Raw genomic sequence first — 23831 nt, forward strand, 5'->3', positions numbered from 1 at the left:
TCTTCCTTGGGGAGCTCAACCCGGGGTAGCGGTCACGTCCGGTTGGGGGCTCTGTTGGCTCTCAGGTGACTGTTTCCTCGCAGCTGCGTGCAGCGGGGCTAGGGGAGGGTCTGTGCTGACGGACGTGGGTTACTGACCTGGCAACCTGGCTGCCCCTGGGTGGGTCCGGGATGGGCGTGAGGTTCTGGGGGCGCTCCGTCTCTGGGCTGGGGCCCGGGCCGGGCCTCGGGGGCTTGGGTCCTGGTTGGTGTGTTGCCGGGGTTGTGGGCGGGTGGGTGCATGGGGGCCCGGCCCTGGAGCAGGGTGCCGCCGGTGCGTCGAGCCGCCTGGGGGGCTCTTCAACTGGTGGGGGGGATGGTCACATCTTGCAGGAGCTTTCTTCTCTTCAGGAACTCTCTGCAGGAGGGGGAGATACAGGAGAGGTGGAGGAAGATCTCAGCCTGGGCGTTTACCGTCTTATGTAGTCTGGAAGATGTGTGGATGGTGGGGTGGGTGCAGTTTTCTCTGTGGTGGGGTTGGGTGGACTGTCCAGGGCTCTTTGGAGCCGGGGGGCGCTACTGCACTGGGCCCCGGTCTGATGGGCCTGGGCCCCCCTTCCCTGGCGGGTCGCGGAGGGTGGGAGTGCCTACTGGGGTCAGCGGGGGAGCTGGCCCCAGGGAGGGGTTACCTGCCCCTCCCTTCCTTCCCTCCCCATCTCCAGCTGCCTCCCTCTTCCCGCTCCTCCACAACCACCCACACATGCAGGGCCTTGGAGTGGGGGTATGTCACCAGGGTGCAGAGGAGGCTGCAGCCAAGAAAATGGTAAAATGGTAAATGGCCTGTATTTATATAGCGCCTTACTAGTCCCTAAGGACCCCAAAGCGCTTTACATATCCAGTCATCCACCCATTCACACACACATTCACACACTGGTGATGGCAAGCTACATTGTAACCACAGCCACCCTGGGGCGCACTGACAGAGGCGAGGCTGCCGGACACTGGCGCCACCGGGCCCTCTGACCACCACCAGTAGGCAACAGGTGAAGTGTCTTGCCCAAGGACACAGAAGAGAGTCTGATGAGCCCAGCTGTAAGTAAGCTGTTAAGACTCAACTGTACGCTGTGTTCGTGTTTTCCTCTGAAACAATAAGCTCCGTTGGAGCAGCCTTTCAACGCCTCTCTCTGTCTCTCGCTAGCAAAGTTGACCCAGACAACAAAGTAAAGCTATTTTTCGGCTAGGAGCCCGACACGAACCTGACGTATTAGCCAGAGGTCCCTTTACTACGGTTCGGAGCCGCGGACCTGTTTTATATACGCGCCAAATAGTTTTCTACACGAGATCGCTGCAAAAAGTGTAGCCTTACCTAATGTCCACCTACTATTACTCATTTATATTAAGATTTTTACATCTAGTTGGTATTGGTATGGCGAGTAACCTTCAGTAATAAATCACCCAGCAATACATTCATGTAGTTGGAAAAAGCATGATAATATATTAAGTAATCCAAAGTATTCAGAATAGTTACTCTCATTGAGTCGCATAACGGAATACGTTACAAAATACATTTTGGGGCATGTAATCTGTAATGGAATACATTTTAAAAGTAACCTTCCCAACACTGATCACCCTGAGTATGTATCTGTACAGTACACAGGTCCGATTCCGGCCGAGCGAGGGGCGGAGCTCACCATGGGCGGAGGTCGCAGCGAGACCTCTGCACTGACCGGGACGGGAGGGGGGCGGGGCACGGCCACTACCCAAAATTCCCAGCGGCCCAACGCCTGCTGCTTCTGCTGGTGCTGCTGCTGCAGCTGTTCATGGTGAGACACACCTGCCTTACCTGGTCAGTGCTGCCCTTAACCTCATTGTGTGTGGCTGTGCTGTTTGTGCGAGTTTGTGTGTGTGCGCGTTTCCTGTCTGAAGGCTGTTTTATCATGTCAGTCTCACTGTCAGGAATGAAGAGGAGAGGCAGAGGTGGAGGAGGAGGAAGAAGATACCGGACACAAAGATGGAAACCATTCCAAACTGTGAAGCTTGGTGAGTCACTGCAGTCGATCGTTCTCTGCTCGACCTCAAAAACATGAAAAACACAACTTTTTCCGCACTGCAGAAAAATGCCACCAGGGGGCAGTATGACCTCAGCTGAGCTCAGCGAGCCGTGAAACATGTTGATGGGAGTAGTACGCAGTTTGGGAATAAGCTGAGCCTGAGTGTGAGTTTTATTTACCTGCAAAGGAAACGTGTTCAAACACAGATGTGGTCTGACTGTGCCTACATCAGTTTATCCTGCATTAACGGCTCTAGGATCTTTACAGACTCTCAGTGTTTAGCCTCACAACTGCAATTAAGTCAGAAATATCCAAATATTCGTACGTTCAATTTTATATCAGCTAACTGCAGACCAGGAACATACACAAATGAACAGATGAAGATGAACAAAGCTTTCCCCGCTTCTTCCTCAGCACCAAACCATCGTTAGAAGAGATCCGGCTGTGGTCTCAGTCCTTCGACAAGCTGATGAGGAATCCGGCAGGTCGAAATGTTTTCCGGGAGTTCCTGCGGACAGAGTACAGCGAGGAGAACATGTTGTTTTGGCTCGCCTGCGAGGACCTCAAACAGGAGATGAACAAGAGCGCCATTGAGGAGAAAGCTCGTTCCATCTATGAAGACTACATTTCTATTCTGTCACCAAAAGAGGTATGACTGTTTTTCAGCTGGGGTTATACCAGTGCTCACTGTTTAGAGGACCAGTGTGTGAACTATACAACAGGTGCACAGAGCTGTAAGATGTAAGGTGTGTCTAAGCCAGAGCTGTGAGCGCTCTGTTACAAAAACACTGGATACAGGTTCTGACACCAGGATTTACTTCCTGTTTACGCATTCTCATTGCTATCCTCGAAGAAACCAACTCCAGACTTTTTTGGAAAAAAATTCTTCATTTAATCCCAAACGCTACAGAAAGAGTGCGTATTTCTCCCACATTAGCTTCTAAAATCCAGGTGTTTACAGGTGCACCTTACAGCCGTACGTCTTGGATTTTCAGCACTGGCACTCTCAGTGTTCGGGTTTTCTTTCTTTAAGGAGGTAAAGAAAATGTTTAATTGATTTCAGCAGTTGAAATGACAAGTTACAGCACGCTGGACAGCACCACCAAAGCTGAGGCCATGCTTCTGGAGACTTCTCTCCAACCTCTGGCTGTGGAGGAGCGTCTGCTCCGTGGGTTCTGAGTCAGCTGATCTGTCGGTCGAGCCACACCAGTGGATGTAAGCTGTGGGGAGCAGAAATGTGTCTTCAGTTATCATTTTTGCTTCTGACAGTTCAAAATGAGTCAAACTGTATTTCCATAGAATCTTTCCAGATAGCATCAGAGAGAAAAACAGAAAAGTTCCCAAAAGCAGGTTTAAAAGGTTTTTAGCTGCTTTGAGAAGGAACCCAATGAGATGTCAGACTCAGGGGGAGACAGCGCCACAGTTTGGCCACTGATGGAAAAGCTCCGACTCCTTTAGATCTTGTTTGCTGCACAGCCAGCAGATGGCCTCGGGGACCTGCTGGGGCTGCATGGATGTACCCTGGTGCTCATCCATCCAATTCAATTCAATTCAATTTTATTTATATAGCGCCAAATCACAACATAAGTCGCCTCAAGGTGCTTCATAGATACAGAGAAAAATCCAACAATCATATGACCCCCTATGAGCAAGCACTTTGGCAACAGTGGGAAGGAAAAACTCCCTTTTAACAGGAAGAAACCTCCGGCAGAGCCAGGCTCAGGGAGGGGCGGGGCCATCTGCTGCGACCGGTTGGGGTGAGAGAAGGAAGACAGGATAAAAGACATGCTGTGGAAGAGAGACAGAGGTTAATAACAGATATGATTCAATGCAGAGAGGTCTGTTAACACATAGTGAGTGAGAAAGGTGACTGGAAAGGAAAAACTCAGTGCATCATGGGAATTCCCGGCAGCCTACGTCTATTGCAGCATAACTAAGGGAGGATTCAGGGTCACCTGGTCCAGCCCTAACTATATGCTTTAGCAAAAAGGAAAGTTTGAAGCCTAATCTTGAAAGTAGAGATAGTGTCTGTCTCCTGAATCCAAACTGGAAGCTGGTTCCACAGAAGAGGGGCCTGAAAACTGAAGGCTCTGCCTCCCATTCTACTTTTAAATACTCTAGGAACAACAAGTAGGCCTGCAGAGCGAGAGCGAAGTGCTCTAATAGGGTGATATGGTACTACAAGGTCATTAAGATAAGATGGGGCCTGATTATTTAAGACCTTGTATGTGAGGAGCAGGATTTTGAATTCAATTCTGGATTTAACATGAAGCCAATGAAGGGAAGCCAAAACAGGAGAAATATGCTCTCTTTCTAGTCCCTGTCAGGACTCTTGCTGCAGCATTTTGGATTAGCTGAAGGCTTTTCAGGGAGTTTTTAGGACTTCCTGATAATAATGAATTACAGTCGTCCAGCCTGGAAGTAATAAATGCATGAACTAGTTTTTCAGCGTCACTCTGAGACAGGATATTTCTAACTTTAGAGATGTTGCACAAATGGAAGAACGCAGTCTTACATATTTGTTTAATATGTGAGTTGAAGGACATGTCCTGGTCAAAAATGACTCCAAGGTTCCTCACAGTGTTACTGGAGGCCAAGGTAATGCCATCCAGAGTAAGAATCTGGTTAGATACCATATTTCTAAGCTTTTCAGGGCCGAGTACAATAATCTCAGTTTGATCTGAATTAAGAAGCAGAAAGTTAGCGGCCATCCAGGTCTTTATGTCTTTAAGACATTCCTGCAGTTTAACTCATTGGTGTGTGTTATCTGGCTTCATGGACAGATAGAGCTGGGTGTCATCTGCATAGCAATGTAAATGTATGCTATGTCTTCTAATGATACTGCCTAAGGGAAGCATGTATAATGTAAACAGAAGTAGTACCGTGGTCTATGAAGGGGACGAGGAGTGTAACGGTCCTAATGCTCCTGCGTTGGTCCCAACATAGCCTGTTAGTCTTTAATGCAACGAGCAGACGCGCACACACAGCGATTGTGTTAAAGCTGCAAACGACACAAATCTAAATAGCCAGTCCTCTTCACCAGCCTCAAACATCACTCAGCCAGGGGAAGCTGGTTATACTAGACACCTGCTCAGCCAGGTAAAGGCCCGTGATTGGCCCAAAACACAGATCCCAGAGAATCCCGGGCCCAGAGCGAGACCAGTGTAAAGTTAGCAGATTTTTCAATAACAAAATTCACTTCCTGTATCATGTAGGTGGGAATGCACACATAAGCATTTTGGTGCAGTCCATTGTTGTACTCGCGGCTGTCAGAAACTTGCGATTCTTTTAATTGAACAAATTGGTAAGCAGTTATGGGAGTTACAGTTCCCGTACCATAATTCCTTTATGTAGCACTTAGAACACATAGCTGGCCCAAGTGCTGTACAGCAGAAGAACAAAAAGTACAATAAATAACTAACAATAGAATAACAGTGTCAGTTACCCACTGAGTCAAAGGCCAGTGTATAAAAATGAGTTTTTAAAAACCACGTCTGAAGTCGACCGCCTACTAGAGGAAGAGCTTCAGGGTCTCCTCTAAGTTTCAGCTGCTCAGCTGACCGGAGTGAACCGTATAAGGCAAATATACCATTTAAGGATTTAAAAACCAGTAAAAGGATTTAAAATAGATCCCAAATTCAAATGGAAGCCAGCGTAAGGAGGTCAGAACTGGAGTAATATGATTTTTAAAACCATTTGAAAACACCTGTCTGGTGCCAGCGACAGGTCCTGGTTTACAGGGTTAAACTCGTCCATTTGGGCCAGTAACTGGTCTCTGTGGGCTCTCCACCATCATCCATAAAAATAATAAACAGAATTGTTGACAAAGGGAATAAACGAAGACAAAGAACCAGTCTGACTTTCTGCAGGCAAAGACGAGGCTCTGACTGTAGTTATACACTCAGAGAACAGATAGCTCCATACAAAGGGACGATACTCGATACCTTTGAAGGGACAGAGGGGGCGACGTGTTTGTTTTTTTTATTTCCGTGCACTCTTCTCGATCCTGACTGAGCGCCTCTGGTCAACCATAAATCTGCTTCCCCCCAGAGTTGCCTGATCATTTGCCAGAATTTCTTTAAGACTGAACAAAAGTCTTGCTCAAGGCTTCCCCTAACTCTCACAGCAGAGGTTTGGTTCATTCAACCATGACCAGAGATGCGTTCTGCCCATTGTTACCGCTCTGCAGCCTCCAGAGTCCACAAGTAAACCAAGCTCCATAGGCCTCTTCTTAGGCCTGTCTGCTTCAGGGATCACCACCACAACACCCACCGACCACTCCACAGGCACAACTCTGGATCGTGATCCATTCAGATCCTCGCCTGCAGTTCTGTAGAAAGTCTTCTGCCTGTGACAGACTCTCACAGGTCACTCTCACTATACTTTTGGGTACGCAGCTCCTGAAGACAACATCCAACATTTTTCCCAAAAGGCTGATTCTGTTCATCTGGACGTTTTCAGTGGGAGAAACGTTTCACGATCGTCTAAGTGACTCCTTCAGTCTCAGCTGACTGCAGGTTTCAACCTTATAAAGAGCACATTTGCACAATGACTGAATCCAGCCCACTGAATGAACAATGGGCTGTGAGGTCGGTTCCTTGAGTGATGAAACGTTTCTCCCACCGAAAACGTCCAGATGAACAGAATCAGCCTTTTGGGATTTACTTACCTGGATGACTGAGCATCAAGACATCCAACATTTTTATTGGAGATTATGTATCGGGATTTCAGGAGCAGGACCACGCCTCCAAACGCTCCTTCCGGCTGTCATCTACAGAGGTTCCCCCAGTTCTGCAAGCCGATCATTCTCGTTTACGTGCCTCACCCTCCCTCTCTCTTTCTTCTCCATTCTTCAACTTCTTCACTTCTATTTAGTGCATTGGGATCTGCCAGGCCCGGGAGCCATCGCCAGTCTCCTTCGAGGTCTTCCCCAAACCGCAGCTCAATTCATGCCAAAGCATCACTTTTACCTACTAAAATGCTGTCAAACCTAAAATGAGGACGTGGGCTCAGTTAGTGAAATGTTATTTCCATGTTAAAGACATGTGGAGACGACACAGTAGCCTGAGTTGGGTTTAGCAGCAGCTGTTCAATGCAGTGTGCCTGGTTAAGAGTCTCTGGTGAGCTCCTATCAGTCACGTCTCCAGCTCCAGGTTGGCTGGCTCATTAGTCACACTGTTTCTTTATGTAGTGAAACCTGAACTGCTTTGTTGCATCAAAGTGTGTTTTTCCCTCCAGGTGAGTCTGGATGCTCGGGTTCGAGAGGTGATCAACAGGAAGATGCAGGATCCGACGCCACACACCTTTGAAGACGCCCAGCTGCAGATCTACACGCTGATGCACAGGGACTCCTACCCACGATTCCTTGCCTCCAACATCTACAAGGCGCTGGTTCATGGCGGCTCCCGTACGCCCTCCGAGTCCTACTCCTAAACATCTTCATCCAACCTGCGCTCTGCCTCCATCCAAATCTTTCAAGCAGTCATCACTCCATCCTCAGCTCTTCCCACGTACTCATCTTCATCGTCTCTCCACTTCATGTTTTCTTCCTTTTAGTCACACTCCTGCTCACTTCTTTCTTCTTTTGTAGTCACCTTCTCTTAATATGGAGATAATCATTTTGAAAACAAGAAAAAAAACCCTGGAAACAGATTTACAATGTTTATAAAAATATATATATTTTTCTCGAATTTGAAATCTTAATCAGGCCTTTGACGTCAGTTAGACCTTGTTATGTGCAGGGTTAGTGCAGTGCAGTGATTAAAAACTAGCAGTTAAATATTAAGACAAACTCCTGGCCAACAGTTTCAGCTCAAACAGATGAATTTTAATAGCAGTGAACTTATTGATTTTAGGTGATTTATGAGTTTTACGTCACTGAAATCAGACTAAGCTGATCCCTGATCCATCCCTGCCTTCCTCCTCCTCACGGTTCACCTCTGCTTTGGTTCATGTTTCCCACCTGCTCCTGAGGGCACCAGCGAATGACACTGAAGTTTTACTGGGGTGATTGTTTTTTCAGTGGGAAAAATATTCACATGTGCCATCAGCTCTTTGTGGATTTTTACCAGCCTTGCTCCTTAGCATCTCCTTTCACAGAGCCAGCTGACTCCACCTCGCACTTCAGGAATGATGCGGTTCAAAGAAAAAGATGAATGCTGCGTCGTTCCCTTTCTCTGTTTTTGAACTGGAAACATGACGCTTCCTGAGACGCTTCATCTTTGGTAGTTCGCTGGATCGATGACTTTACTCCTGACCACAGGGGGGCGCCGCTTCCTCCAACTACTGATTAACAAACGACTACGTGAATATTTTATATCACAGAACTGAACGTGGAACATTTCACCTACTTTTGTTTGCCGTGGTCTCTCCTCGTCCTGGTTTTTCCAGAAGAGGATGACCCAATGAGACTGATTACACCCGACACACACACACAGAGCAATAAAAACACTGGAGTTTAGAAAACACACACAGAATCAGTGCTACTTTACTTACACGGACCGTTCAATAATCAATACTTTCCTTCCATTAATGGTCAGAAAGACACAGATTTGAGTTTCGGAGTAAACGAAGCTGCTGTGACCGCTGTGTCTTTAAAATGAATGGCTAATCAGTAATAATGATTATTGTTCATAACTAGTCTGCAACCAAAAACTACTATCACTGAGAGATGAAATGTAAAGAGTGCAAAGCTGCAGGCGGACGTTTGTGTTGTAATAAATGAACATTGTGTCTGCCTCGTGTCGCAGAGACCATAAGAAGAAGGACCTGTTAAAAGTGACACAGAGGTGGTTTTGTTTGTGCGGGTGGAGAACGCTTCACTGTTTACGACCAAGAATAACGCGCAGGTGAAGTTGGAATTTTATCTTCTTTAAGTCAGACGTACGCTGCCATTACGTGAATGTTTATGGTCGCCACATCTGTTTTCTTACAAATTTATAACAGGCCCTGTAAGTATAGTATCACACACACACACACAGACACACACCGGGGCTGCCTACCTGGGCGCTGCTGCTGCTGACCTCTGCGACCTCTCACTTTTGACCTCATCACTGTCTGTGGCTCCTGATTAGCTGCAGGAGGCCACCGGGCTCATCTGTGGTTGGTCCATTCAGGAAGGGGGGCGGGAGGAAATCCCAGGTGCAAAAAAGCAGCCCATGTTGTGAGTCGGACGCTTCCTGCACTGCTTCATGGGAACGCTGGTAGATGGAGGCGGAGGCCACAGGTTCCAAACAGGAGATGCCTCCCTCTTCAGCAGACCAGTCACACGATGCATTTCTCTTCGTATTGTTGATGTTATTTATTTTCTATTTTGTTAAAACTGTGATTTTAATTGTACAAATATAAAGACAAAACTGAAGATCCAACGAGAGGCTGCTTGTTTTGTGACAGAAATGACCTGAGAGGTCAGACAGTGTTCACACCTGTGTTAACACCAAGGACTGAATCAATAAAATCTCCCAGGCTAAAACGCTGTTATTATGATAACTGACCAGCACCGACACACTCTTTTTTTTGTGTGTCCCGTTTGGCTCTTTAGCCATCAGAATTGTTGTCTTAAGGCCAAGAAAGATGCCAAGCGAATTTATTTTACCAAGTGGATCATCATGGCCTTGCCATATTGGTCCATTTGATTGACCTTTATAATTATGAATTTATTTTATTTTCATTTTTTAAAGTCGGGACAGACATGACTGCGGGATAGGACAGGGAGAAAGAATGAAAGAAAGAGAGGGAGAGAAAGAAAAATAGAGGAGAGAAGAGACTGTGAGAAAGGGGGAAGAAAGAAAGAAAAACAAACAAAACACCTGGGTCACCTGTATGGAGAAAAAAAAACAAGAAAGCAAACAACAAAGAGCAACATAATAAAAACAGCACCATCACAATAAACTAGCTAACAATAGATATCAGTAGATACTAAATATTAAACGATATTATGCAGCACGCAAGATAGACAGCGCACAATGTGCTTTGAGGCAGCAGCCAAGAAAGCTGTAGTCCGCGTCTGTGAATACCCGTGTGTACACCTGTGTGCACACCTGTGTGGATCAGCATGCTTGCATTCCAAAGGTTTCTCCATGTAACGATCTGCTAGGGAGTGTGGGGAGCCACAGCCCCGTCCACCAGGGTATGAAGCAGGTATGGAGGAGATCCAGGCCCCAGACATCCAGAGGCCCCAGAGTACGAGGACCCGAGGAGGACCACTAAAGGGGGGGGAACCGTGCCACCCTCCTGGGAAGAGCTGAGTAGAGCCCCAAACGAGAGGTCACCCAGCAGCTACGGAGCAGAGGCCAGAGGGGGTTGCAGTGGCTTGCACACACAGATTTCATTAACCATGTCAGGGTGCTAGCTCGCTGGTTTCCCGTGTTCTGATGGTAGGATTTCTTTCTAACCTTCGGCCTCGATGAAGAGGAAAACCTAACTGTGTTTGCAGGGTTGGTGAAGTCGGTCCAGCTGATGTGATGATGAACTTGAGGGTCTACGCTCGCCACAGATCACCAACACGTATATCTGACTTTGTGGTAAAGTCACAGACTTCGCTTTGATCTGTGACAAATCAGGCTGTGTGACAGGAAGCTTTGATGTTTCCATGGATACAGTCTAAAGTCTCACAGCTTAAAAACAAACAGCACTGAGCGCGTTCAGACACAAAATAATTCAAATCTTTAGATGAACCAGTTTCTGCTGCTGTCAGATTATTTTAATTTATTTATCTAAAAAGGGACAGTGCAGTTTAACATAGTCCAAGTACAAAACATGAAACTGATGTAACGCACATAAGTTTATAGCTATTGCTAATTTTCAACAATTTTCCCTTGTTGGGCTTACAATCAAAATAAATACATTTTACAACAACTACAATTAATAGACAATAAATTAAAAAATAAAAATCTGTTAAAAAATAAATATTTTACTTTTAGATTTTGTCTTTTTCAGAGGTGTTGTATTTTTATTTATCCTCATCTGATAAAGCATCTGAGCAGGGGGTGCTCACAGGGATCATTTGATAAGAAACAAGACTGACGTGACGTGTCAAATACCTTTTTTATGTGAGCCTGAAGCAAAGAGCCCGGCTTAACAGAGAAGGCTGGTAATCACGATACCCGTTATCGCTGACTGGAGTTTCAGATTTTAGTCCAGGAAGTCAGGATATATAGAACTTTAGTTCACGGTTAGCTACAGAGCTAATATAAAATCATCAGCACAGGAAGCAGGAGGGTAAGGGTTAAACTGTTCCCAGTAACGATCACGCTGGGTGAAGGATGGAGACAAACACCATTGTAGGACAGGAAGAAGCTTAAAATGACACAAACGTGTCCGTCCACAGCTCGAGGTCAGTCACTAATCTGCTGCTGCCTGGTTTGAATGACTGTGACAAAATCCTGATCCTCAGTGTCGTGTCCAGAACGAGGGGAATTCTTTGGAGTCCAGGACACAACTTCTCTGCTGCTGGGTTAAGGTCAGACACTTTCTAATAAACAGTTCTTAGAGCACAACAGGAGCCAAGAGTACAACTCAATAAAGTTTCCACGAACACAGAAAATAATGAACCAGCTCCCTGAAATCTATAATCTCAGACGGTTTCCACTGAGCACCAATTATGTTCTCTTGACAAAAATAGACTTGTGAAAAGATTCATTTGTACATATGTTATATCTGTTTTCTCTGTCTCTCTTCATGCTCATGTATGGGAAGAGCTCACCGGTGTTTCCACAACAAACACAACAGAATCCTTCTCAGCTCTGTTTCCCCACCACTCTTCATCCTACCCGTCAACACACTTCCAAACACCAGCAGCATTTAGAAAAACAGCACGAGGCCTCTGCTCTTTGTTTAAGTAGTCTGTCTTTTGCTGGATGCTTCGTGGTACAGTGTTAACGTCCACATTTATTCAGACGAATACTGTTTAACTTCTCAAAAGTAAGAGCATGTTGGTCTGTCCAGGCCAGGTTAGATATGCATCCGACTGCCACCATCACAGATCTGTTTAATCTGCCTATCAGCCAACCAGCCTCGTCCGTTTAGACTTGTCCTTGACATTTTGGGGCATGAAGCTCCTTTCGGTTATAGCCTGAAAAATATTTGTTGAGTCTTGGTGGAAAAACCTTTCCCGAGTCTGTGTGAACATTTGTGTTGAATTTGAGGCGTTGAACACCTTCAGGGGTGATATAACCAGGATTAGCAATCATCAGGGTTCACTGGTACTGTAACCAGTCAAGTAGAGGAAGAAGGTTTGTTGTCACTCGTTGGCTGTTTTGCACAAACTAACAATGGGAATTATAATCCATTAAATAGAGGATTAGAGTAACTCTGCAAATAGTCTGAGGGTAAATTAATCTCATTTTCACTGACCGACAGTGAAGATGAACTGTGAAGGAGTGGAGAGACAATGCTGGTACCTCAACGCTGCACGAGGTCATCGTTCATTCGTCTCGATGAGCTAAAAGTCACACTCAGCTAAACAACCATCAAGATTTTTTTTCCCTACAGGTGGCATGTAAACCAGCCGAATTCTTCTCAGTTCGTATTAATCAACATTTTTCAGATTGGAAGCCAGTCCAACCTACAGAATGACTGAAAACACAACATCATTTATTATAATCAAACCCAAGTGCCGATGACATCGTACCACCACTGACTCAGTCTAACAAGTCTTTGGGGAAATTACAGTGAAAGAAATCATTATGTGATGAAAGTTTTCCCACAAAGAAAGAAATGGTTTCTGGTTCATTTCAAAGGAGACAAACTATTCTGCATTAACTCGAAGCTTCAACTCTCACCACAGACTTTTCATCGACCTGAGGACAGGAGACTGGTGAGGACGGTGCATAATACCTCATTCTGGATCTTCGTCTTTAGCCGGTCCTTTGTTCTCTTAGTGCTATGTTTAAGGTCTTCCTGGAAAACCCACCCACAACCAATCTTCAGCATTCAGGCTGAGGGGACGAGGTTCTGCTCCAAGATTTTAATGGTACATGGCCCTGTACTTTGAAGACACAGGGCCTGTACACTCAGAAAAACGACTTCAAGCAAGTTTCCACTTCCATGCCCAACGGTGGGGATGCTGTTCTTTGGGTCATACGGCGGGTAGAGCTCAGTTCCATTTTGGTTTCATCTGACCACAGCACTTGCTCACCCGGCTTTCCTGAATCATTTAGATGTTCACTGCAAACGTCAGATGGGCCTGCTTGAACATTTCAGTCCAATTTCTGAATACTCAAACTCAATGCCTCACCAAGTTCATGGTGGTCGTCTTTTACTTCATTCCAGCCATGGGCAGGTCTACGGTGGGAACCGGAATTCTAGCTGGGTTGTAAAGGCTCAAATACTCATTTCAGCCAATAACATGACATTAGTTTTGTCTAATGTGTTTCTCTAGATTTTTGGTTGATATTCTGCGTCTCTCCATTCAAATGAAATTCTAAAAGAAAGCCTGCCGATTTCTTTGTGAGTAAACTTCAAGGTTCACCAGGGGGCAGGGATGGTTTCCCTTTTTATTGATGATGGTGATTTCTGAAGCCAAAACAATAAAAACAGCGATTCGATGGTCTTCATCCAAGAGCAGATTTAATATGTTCAGCACATCATGGCAAAGAAAGACACACTATGAGCTGTGATTTGAATCTGGCTCAAGCGTCTTCAGAAAGGAAGTCTCAGTCATCAATACAAAACCAATTCAACCAATGGACAACATCAGCTGGCTTTTGTCTCTCCAAATACATTGCAGCATTTAGTTTGATATATAAAAAGAAATTACACCAAAAAAATAAAAAATAAAATAAACTTCAATAACTTCAATTTGCTTCTTGACAGAAGAATAAACGGCCGAGTTTTCTTCAACAGAACTGAAAGACAAATACAAAGAGACACCTCAATCAGACCCAATGCAGAGAAACCTGAAACAGTCAGAAACAGATCCGACTGTCACCTGGCCCTAAACAGACACTATGAATCTCAGCACCTCAGAAATCAGAGGCAGAAGCTCAGTGGAAAAAGATCAAAGTGCACACCTGCAGTGGAAAAACACACCACAGAGCTAACAAACAAATGCAGATCTGGTAACTCAAATCTTTTCGCTTTGAGCAGCTTGAGGCAGCTGCTGTTGTGATTTGGCATTTTATAAATGAAAATGAATTGAACTGAAGCTTTGCTCTTCTCATAAATCACCTGCTTCTCCATTTAGTTGCTTCACTTTGACCTGAGTCAGCAGCTAAATCAGCTAGGTCGGGGTGAGAGGGTATGGTAAGATCAGAAGGTCAGGTAAAGAAGGTTAGCATGCAGATAGAGCTGAGAGGAAGAGGGGGAAGCTGTAATTCAGCCTCTGCTGCCACCATCTGGAGGCAGAAGCTGCAAACCTGAGCTCAAACATTCAAAGCAACAGACAGTGCACAAGACAAGTGAACAAAAGCTCCACAAAAGAGGAAGACTTCAGAGAGGATTCATGGATGTACTGAAGGAAGGAGGGTGGGTGTGACTACTGTGTAGACCTCTAAGAAGGGTGATGAGAAAGAGGGTAGGTCGATTAGCTATTTATCAAATATTTGCAGAAGAGAAACTTTTATATGGCCCTAAATATTTCCAAGACAGCGCCGTCTGTAACACTGATCAGTGTCAACGCCAGTCCACATGTCCTGTGTATTTCTCAGAGTCAGGGGCCTTACCTTCCATCGGTTGCCGCAGTCGTTACACAAAACAAAAGTGGTCATGGGCTCATCAGCGCTGCGGGTCTGCACCTGAACACGAGAATGAGGTGGTGAAAACTGGTCAGAGAACAGCGACCATCAGCCTGAAGATGTGCTCATACCTGTGTGTACGTGCAGCTCTTTCCATGACACTTGCTGCAGATAAACATGTCCGTCTCAGTTCCTCCGACCTTGGAAAGCTGATGCTGTCTGATCGACTCTTTTGTCAGAGCCTCTCTCATCTGCTTCAGCTCTGCACTCGCCATTTCCTGCGCGCACACACACACACACACACACACACACACACACACACCTTCATTCGACCCACTGACTCCACTCCTTTTTGTAGTTATCCAGTTTACATTCATACAAACCACCGCTGCACAAATGGGGATTCTTACCGTTTCACTCTATAAGCTCAGTGGGCTCTTGACCTCATCTCACTAACGTGAAACTAAAACAAATTACTTCCCATTTAGACTTTCAGAATAAAACAATATTAGGCCTATAAATATTTTGCCAGAGACAACTTTTTTCTAATTTAGGCTCTGTAAATCACCACAATCAATTTAAAATGAAACAACTGAGATGCAGGTGAAGTGCAGACTTTCAGTTTAATTCAATGGTTTGAACAAAAAGATTGCATAAATGTGAGGAACTAAAGCATTTTAATGCAATCAAACACAAAACAGAAAAGTAATCGGACCAATTACATATAATAAAATGTTCATTTCTTATACTTGGTTGAAGACCCTCTGCCTGAAGTCTTGGACATCACCAGATGCTGCTTTTTAACGCTCTGCAGGCCTTTACTGCAGCAACTTTCACTTCCTGTTTGTGGGCCTTTCTGTCTGACTCCAACCAGTGAAACGCTCAGTTGGGCTAAGATCAGCTGACTGACTTGGCCCTTGAAGAATTTTCCAATAAACTCCTGGCTGTGTGTTTCGGGTCATCTGTATTATGAAACACACTGACTCTGACTGCACGTAGACAGTCTGTCTCTGAACACCTCAGGAGTTCGTTCTGCTGCTTCGGTCACATCATCATAAACACTCATGTCTAGGGATGGGTATTGATAAGATTTTCACGATTCCGATTCCATTTTCGATTCTGTTTAACGATTCGATTCTTTATCGATTCTTTTTAAAAAGGAGGACACTAAGGTCGACTAGCTTAGAACTTTGTTTTATATCTTCTCTTTGAACAAGATAGAAATTTAGGAGTAACATGGCCTTACAAACCCAACAGTGAGATCTTAAGAGATCCAGCCTGCGGCTCTTCAATGGGGTGTCACAGGGTCCCCAGGAAAAAACATTGTAAATGTAAAATAATAAAATAAATATTCTTCTGTAGCAATAACAAAGTATAACATAAATTATTCTGTAGCAATTACACAAGAATATCCAGTAATGTCCCTGCCTACAATTACACACATTCACTTACTGAAAATCATCTGCTGTGGCAAACGGGTGCAAGCCTTTGACCACAAACTGAGTCACTGCTCGGTGACATTCGTCTATCCTGCCTGAAAGGAGACGCTACCGGCAGACTGCAGCGAGAACTGCCAGCATCTGAGCCAGACTGTCTGTCTCATCATGGTCACTAAATGCACAGTAATGGCAGGTTTGTAATAAGGCAGATCGCGCTAACATAATATGCACTGTTAGTTGATTATTTACCTGCCGCATTAACGGGAGAGGATGTGCAAACGTTACCGCTGCTGCTGGGTTGAGATTCACGAGTCCAGAATTAAAAACACGACATTCATTTAAGGTCATCGCGTGTTTTGTGAGCAAATGCTTTTGCATATTCGTAGTGTTTCCTCCCTTAAATGAAATATTTACTTTGCAAGTATTGCAAGTTGCCCTGTCGTCATCCGTTCTCGTAAAGTGTAACCAAACTTTTGAGCGTTTGAGCCGCCGTGTTTCCTGCCAGGTAAATGACGCTCCACAACGTGGTGACGTCATTCGGGGCGACTGGAATCGATAAGGGAATCGTTTGCAAAAATGGCAAACTATTCCAAGGAATTGAAACAGTGGGAACCGGTTCTCAACAAGAACCGGGTTTCGATACCCATCCCTACTCGTATCCCAGTGCCACTGGCAGCCATGCACGTCCAAACCATCACACTACCTCCACCGTGTGTTACAGATGATGCTGTATGCTTTGGATCACGAGCTGTTCCACGCCTTCTCCATACTTTTCTCTTGATCTTGGCCTCATCTGTCCAAAGAATGTTTTCCCAGAGCTGTGCCGGCGTTTTTAGACATTTGTAGCCGATCGAGCCTTTCTATTCTCGGGGCTTATGAATGGTTGCACCCTGCAGTGAACCCTCTGTGCTTTCTGTCATACAGTCTGCTCTTTTTTTTTTTTTTCCTAAATGACATCAGAAACAGCAGTATGCGACATTACGTGATGGCAGAGCTTCAGTTCATCCTTTGTCATTTTTTTTTTTTTTAATAAATAGGACAGGGGGAATGAATGAGAGAAAGAGGGGGAGAGAAAGAAAGAAAACCAAAGGGGAGAAGAGACGGTGAGAAGGGGGGGGAAGAGAGAGAAAAAAAAAAAAAAAAAAGAACTCCTGGGTCACCTGTATGGAGAAAAAAAAAAAAAAAACAAACAGAAGAGACAGCAAACAACAAAGAGCAACATAATAATAGAGAAAACAAAGCACCATCACAATAAACTAGCTAGTCATAGATATCAATATTTACTAAATAATAAACGATATTGTGCAGCACGCAAGATAGACAGCGCACAGTGTGCTTTGAGGCAGCAGCCAAGAAAGCTTTAGTCCGCGTCTGTGAATACCCATGTGTGCATACCTGTGTGGATCAGCATGCTTGCATTCCAAAGGTTTCTCCATGTAATGATCTGCTAGGGAGTGTGGGGGGGCCACAGCCCCGTCCTCCAGGGTGTGAAGCGGGTATGGAGGAGATCAAAACTCCAGACATCCAGAGGCCCCCAGAACACAAGAGACCAAGGAAGACCAACAGAGGGGCAGCCGCGCCACTGTTCCAGTAAGAGCTGAGGAGAGTCCCAGATGAGGGCTCGCCCAGCAGCCGCGGAGCAGAAGTCAGGGGGAGTTGCAGTGACGCGCCCGTGAGCTCCGCCGGCCCCCAGCTGTGCCTGAGTGACCGAGCCCCAGGCCGAGAGGCCGGGGGCACCCCACCTCCAAAGGGGCCCGAGCGAGCCCCAGGCCCCAGGCCCCGACAAGCGGCCGCCAAGGAGTGAGCCGGTGTGTACCCGGACGCCCACCCCCAGACACAAAGAACCACCAACACACCGACACCTGAGGGAGTCCGCCACCGGCAGGGGAAGTGGTGGTGGGTGGAGATAGGCCTCCAAACCTTGGAGGGCCTGAGGCGTCCCCAGAGAGTCTGCTCTTTATGCTGCACTTGGGTATCGACACGCCTTCCTCCTGGAGAGTGTTGTTCCCTTGGCTGACGTTGTGAAGAGGTTTCTCTGCACCGTGATTCTGCGAGCATCTACCACCGTTGTCTTCCATGGACGTCCAGGTCTTTTTGCCTTGCTGAGTTCACCAGTGCTCGCTTTCTTTCTCAGGATGATTTTGTCACTCCTAATATTGCAGCAATTTCTCAGACGGTTTGTCTTTGTTTGTTTCAGAGCTGCATTGACTGCATGATGTCTGTTCACAGCAAAATCTTCCAAATGCAAGAACCAAACATCAAGTCAAATCTTTAATCTTCTTCACTGATGATGACATGACGAAGGAATTGCCCACACCAGGGGTCAGTAACCTTTAACACCCAAAGAGCCATTTGGACCCAGTTTCCACGCAAAAGAAAACACTGGGAGCCGCAAATACTTTTTGACATCTAAAATGAAAATAACACTGCATATATTGGTTTTTTTTTTTACCTTTATGCTTCAACTAAGGTGTGTTGCTTATGAATCCATCAAGTGGTATGGAGAAAATTACATTATGTAATTAACACATTTTGAACTCTTAAAGAAATATAACAAAAGGAAACACCCAGCTGAACTAAAGTGATCCAGCAAACAAAAACTGTGAGCCGCCACCCTCATATCGCCTTTGGGCTTTTGGAGCCTTGACCTGACTTTGGAAAAAAGCACTATGCTGCTAAAAAAAAACGAAAAATAGATATTTGCAAAATTCTGCCTACATATGTATTTTACCAGGTTAATGGGTGTGGCAGGGCGTGGTCTGCAGTGCCGCTGCAGAGGAGGCGGACGCACCTGAGAGTCACCCGCAATCACGCCTCGCCGCCTTAACCTCTGTGCTATCTGGCTCAAGCGATGGGAGTTCGCCTTGTAATCGGAAGGTTGCCGGTTCGAGCCCCGGCTTGGACAGTCTCGGCCGTTGTGTCCTTGGGCGAGACACTTCACCCGTTGCCTACTGGTGGTGGTCAGAGGGCCCGGTGGCGCCAGTGTCCGGCAGCCTCGCCTCTGTCAGTGCGCCCCAGGGTGGCTGTGGCTACAATGTAACTGCCATCACCAGTGTGTGAATGTGTGGATGACTGGATATGTAAAGCGCTTTGGGGTCCTTAGGGACTAGTAAAGCGCTATATAAATACAGGCCATCTACCATCTATCTGTGCTGCTGTGTTGGTATGTGTTGGGCTGTGAGCTTTAACACCGACTGTATGCGTACAGCAACCGTGTGTGAAAAGTGGTCAATAAAGAGATGCTGAAAAGCGTGTTCATGCAAACATTGTCGGATCTGCCGTGATATGTTTACAATGGGACTTCTGCTCCTGAACCTCTGCACACAGCGTCTGCAAATCGTGGCTTCCATCTTTACGCAGGACTGTAAGCTGTCATCTGTGAGGCATGAGCGGTGTTTGTTTTTAACATAGTTCACGGTGGAGAACAGCTGCTGACATAATGTGGATCCGAAGATCCATAACTGGCCTACCTGGGGTTGAAAGTCTCGATGCACGACATTTCTGCGGGTACACCGGCTTCCGCGAGTGTGACGCTTATTTTGAGCGATGAAAAATAATAAAATATAATTTTATTTTTATATTTCAAAATCACAATAATCTTCCAATTTAGAACTACAAGTTAAAAAAAAGAACTAAATACAAGTAAAACACACTTCAGCTAAATACTTCTAATTTATTTTACCCAAACCACGCGGAGTCGCAGTACAAGGACTAAAGAGCCGCAGGTTGCCGACCCCTGGCCCACAACATCCATCGGCCTTTCAGACGATTGTCCGATTACTTTTGGTCCCTTTAAATAGAGGGTGGCACATGTTAAAGAGCTGAAACTCTTAAATCCTTCATCCAGTTTCAATGTGGATACCCTCGAATGAAAGCTGAGAGTCTGCACATTATGTCCTTTATACAATAAAAAACAGGTTAAAAAAAAAACAAAAAAAACCTTGTGTCAGTGTCCAAATATATATGGATGTAACTGTAGAAGTAATAAAGGGTTATACAGTTACACTGCACTGTATCGTGAAACTCCGCCCCTGACCCCTATTTAAAGAGGAAGACGCACTGACCTCAGCAGTCATACAGGCGATGCGATGTGGCGAGATGTTTCCACACAGTACGTTGCGGCGCAGTTCTGGGTTCTTCTGGTCTTTCAGGTTGGAGATTCGACTTCGTAGACGGGTTTTATATTTCATGTCTGTCAACTTAAACTCCTGGAAGATCTGTGCACATGGCGAGCCGTCAAGGATCAAGAGTGTGTGCGAAATGTGTTGGAACTGGAAAAACGTGCAGAACATTTATTGTAGTGCTGCTGGTGTTCATTAATACTGAAGCTTTTATGTAATCATGAATGAAATCTGCTCCAGTAAAGTGAGATCCTTCCTGTGAGGATGCTCCCGCCGACACTGTTCAGTGGTCAGGTTTCAGCAATAGCAACACGAAAGGATATGTTCTTCGATTTGAGCCGCCAGGTGCTCGCAGTCCACTCTGATGGCCTTGTGGTCATCTAAAACACAAACATTGGTTAGCTTCATGCTTGTAAACAGCACCACAAACACCTGACTATCAACTCTGACAGATTCCAGGTCTTTGTGTAAACAGGAGATTACTGAAACACAGATTCCTCATTTAGACAGTGATACGATCAGATTAATCTGATCAAGGCAGGGTTCAGAGTCTGAAAAGATCCAGACTTCATTATCTTCTCACCGTCCGTCTGCAGCGCCGCTACCAGCAGCTCTCGACTCTTGCTTCTCACGCAGCCCATGGTTACGGGAGCAGGGGGGAAGGAGGTGACCTGAGAGAGGGTGGTGGTAGTTGGGGAAGTGGGGGTGGACGGGGGCCCCTCAGAAGATTTACTGCTGAGGAGGAGGAGAGAGGAAGAGTTCTTATTTGACTGAAACTTTCTCCTGATCGCAAACATGTAAACAAGCTGACGCCGCCGCCAGTGTGCAACAGACCCTTTTTCACTGCTGCCATAATCCTTGGAGGTGGATGAAGACCTCACCGGAGAGCCGTCCTTTTTCTTCTCCTCTGAACCCTCTGTCAGATAAAAACTAACAAATGACTGCAGCCATAATTCTACTTCCTGTTTGTACACTCGGGATTACGGTTTCTAACACTTGATGATGCAACTTAAATCATGCGAACTGACAAGTGTCACCTGGAGACACATTATATGTCACGTTTCGGTTTTTCTTTACCCACCCAGCAGTTTCTTCCAGGACTTGATGAGAGTTTTGGCTAAAGTCTGAACTTCTTCGTCTGAACTTTGTTTCCTCACAGCGTTCACCGACATACCCACTCTGGTAGACTACACACACACACACACACACACACACACGTTTCTGCAGCGCTTTAAATGAAAACATTCACAGCAATGATAAATGGATTTGGTCTAGTGTATTCATAAACCTCGTGGACTTTAATCTCACCGGTGTGTTACTGCACACTGAAAGTCATAAACACCGAGTCCTGTGTTACCTTCAGTTCAGTTAAATCAGACACGCAAGTGAATTTCAGGCTTTTTCGTATCACCATATTGTTTGTGGAGTTGCTCACCTGCAGTGTCTCCAGAGACATGTTGATGTTCTTCAGTTCTCTCAGCAGGTCCAGAGCATTGTCCTGTAAACAGAACCACCATTTTATTGTACCTAGTCGTTTACTAAATAAACGTGTTGTGAAAAACTGTAAGAAGGTTTCTGTCTGAATGTTAAAAAACTATTAAAGTTTTTCAGTAAAGCTTCACATTTGAATCTCGAGTCCTCACTAAGACCAAAAAAAGTGGACCACACCAGTCCAGCTCCGAGGTCTTTACACTGGCTGCCTGTCCGTCAGAGGATAGACTTTAAAGTCCTGATGCTGGTCTATAAAGCTCTGAATGGTTTAGGACCAAAATACATCAATGACCTCCTGACCCAGTATGAACCTTCCAGATCCCTCAGGTCATCTGGATCCGGTCTTTTATCAGTTCCCAGAGTCAGAACCAGACACGGTGAAGCTGCATTCAGCTTTTATGCTCCTTATATCTGGAACAAACTCCCAGAAAGCCTCAGATCAGCTGAAACACTCAGTTTATTTAAATCCAGGTTGAAGACTCACCTGTTCTCAGCTGCATTTGAATAAAGCACCAAATCCACACTTTTAAGCTTAAATTTCAAAACTTACATTTAACTACTGATTTTATCTATTGTTCTGATTTTATATACTGTTTTGTTTGTTTGTTTATTAGTTTGTTTGTTTGCATGTTTTAATCAATTTTAAATCATGCTTTTTATTGTTTGTGTTTCTAATGTCTCTGTAAAGCGCTTTGAATCACCTTGTTGTTGAATTGTGCTATACAAATAAACTCGCCTTGCCTTTGTGCAATACTATTTTTCTTTGGTCAGCACACCTTTACATTCAGGTGGAATAAAAACACAGCTAATATTTCTTTTATCTTTTACCTCTTTGATAACAAACAAAGTTTCACCAAGAACTCAAGGAGCTGCATGACAAGACGACAGACAAACAGAAGAAAGTTCAGTACAGTCAAAGAGCGCAAGTTAAGCAAAAGAGAGTAACAGCAGAAAGCAGGACAAGACTGCTCAAAGAAGTCCTGCCATTAATTAATGCTTCGATCTTAAATATGATCAACCTATCTCTAATAATCAGCTATGTACCACCGGCCTTCAAGCTGGCTGTAGTTAAACCTTTACTCAAAAAGCATCTCTAGACCCAGCAGTCTTAGCTAATTATAGGCCAATCTCCAACCTTCCTTTCATATCAAACATCCTTGAAAGAGTAGTTGTCAAACAGCTAACAGATCATCTGCAGAGCAATGGTTTATTTGAAGAGTTTCAGTCAGGTTTCAGAGCTCATCACAGCACAGAAACAGTATCAAGCCTACAGCCTCTCCGTCAGTCCAGCCTCAGAGGTCTGTCTGCATCATGCTGCACACGTTGGTCACATTTGGAGTTCAGGAAACTACAGTTTGAATATTTTGTGCCATGTAATGACATCACTAATCACCTGACTGCAGGTGATGAGCTCTGAGCTGATTCCAGGTGTGTCCGTTTGAAATCTGAACTGTGTCATGATTTCAAAGTGTTACCTTCCTCGCTCACCATCACCCGTCGGCCGCTTTCACTCACCGTGCTCTTCTTCTGCACCATTTTATCCAACTTTCTGGCGATGCGCTCCACTTCCTGATCCTTCACCATGTCTGCGGCTGCCTCTGCGTCACTGCCCTGCAGAGGAAAGCTCCATGGATGGAGCGCAAACTCTTCTCCGTCCTCTTCTCTCCTCTCACGGCCGGTCGTTGTGTGCGAGGCATTGTGGGAGATGGAGTCTTCTTGTCTCTCCAGGTTAACGTTCTTCTTCTTTTTCTTACTTTGGTTGGCAAAAAACAAAACGGCGCATTACCGCCTCCAACTGGTGTGGAGTGTGAACTGGACCGTCGCTCAAAAAAACCCCAAACAAACAAATTCTCCCGAGCGATTTACCCTCTTTTACAAACTGGAATAAGGCCTGATAACTTTCACTTCATGGGTCCTTTTGCAGTAAATCAATAAGATCCAGTTTCATTTACATATCACTGAGGTTTCCTTCATTTCTTGCCTTACCATACTCGTTATCTCTGTCTGACAGAGGCTAATACCCAGGTCCACTACCCCATGCTTTGTGGCTTCCTTTGCAGCTCTGTCTGCCATTTCA

General features: G+C 45.3%; 2 protein-coding genes across 10 annotated transcripts in view; one reads left to right on the forward strand and one right to left on the reverse strand.

Moving 5' to 3' along the window:
* rgs19 (regulator of G protein signaling 19) overlaps positions 1–9390 on the forward strand; it is a 46027-nt gene extending 36637 nt beyond the window's left edge. For 2 of the 7 annotated variants that reach the window (XM_080898080.1, XM_080898081.1), the window contains exons 3-6: positions 1629–1824; positions 1923–2018; positions 2444–2678; positions 7268–9390. In XM_080898080.1, the coding sequence (XP_080754206.1) occupies positions 1629–1824; positions 1923–2018; positions 2444–2678; positions 7268–7462 (722 nt within the window). In that variant the 3' untranslated portion in view covers positions 7463–9390. The remainder of the gene's footprint in view (positions 1–1628; positions 1825–1922; positions 2019–2443; positions 2679–7267) is intronic. The other 5 variants (XM_080898083.1, XM_080898084.1, XM_080898079.1 and 2 more) reach the window with 4 other exon arrangements.
* tcea2 (transcription elongation factor A (SII), 2) lies at positions 2715–23458 on the reverse strand. Of its 3 annotated transcripts, none has more exons than XM_080898076.1 (10): positions 23270–23458; positions 21699–21761; positions 21345–21450; positions 21098–21179; positions 20847–20998; positions 20586–20643; positions 20207–20360; positions 14835–14981; positions 14692–14763; positions 2715–3249 (listed from the first exon to the last, which is right to left on the reverse strand). In XM_080898076.1, exons 1-10 carry the CDS (start codon positions 23336–23338, stop codon positions 3109–3111), a joined length of 1044 nt encoding a protein of 347 aa, XP_080754202.1. In that variant the 5' UTR covers positions 23339–23458; the 3' UTR covers positions 2715–3108. The 3 variants fall into 3 exon arrangements, with proteins under 3 accessions (XP_080754202.1, XP_080754203.1, XP_080754204.1); XM_080898077.1 differs by having other exon boundaries at positions 2719–3249; positions 20847–20995; positions 23270–23457; XM_080898078.1 differs by lacking the exon at positions 2715–3249 and adding an exon at positions 13599–13875 and having other exon boundaries at positions 23270–23457.
* Between the last annotated feature and the right edge of the window lie 373 nt (positions 23459–23831).

The sequence above is a fragment of the Rhamphochromis sp. 'chilingali' genome, assembly GCF_963969265.1.
Source record: "Rhamphochromis sp. 'chilingali' genome assembly, chromosome: 12".
NCBI classification, from domain to species: Eukaryota; Metazoa; Chordata; class Actinopteri; order Cichliformes; family Cichlidae; genus Rhamphochromis; species Rhamphochromis sp. 'chilingali'.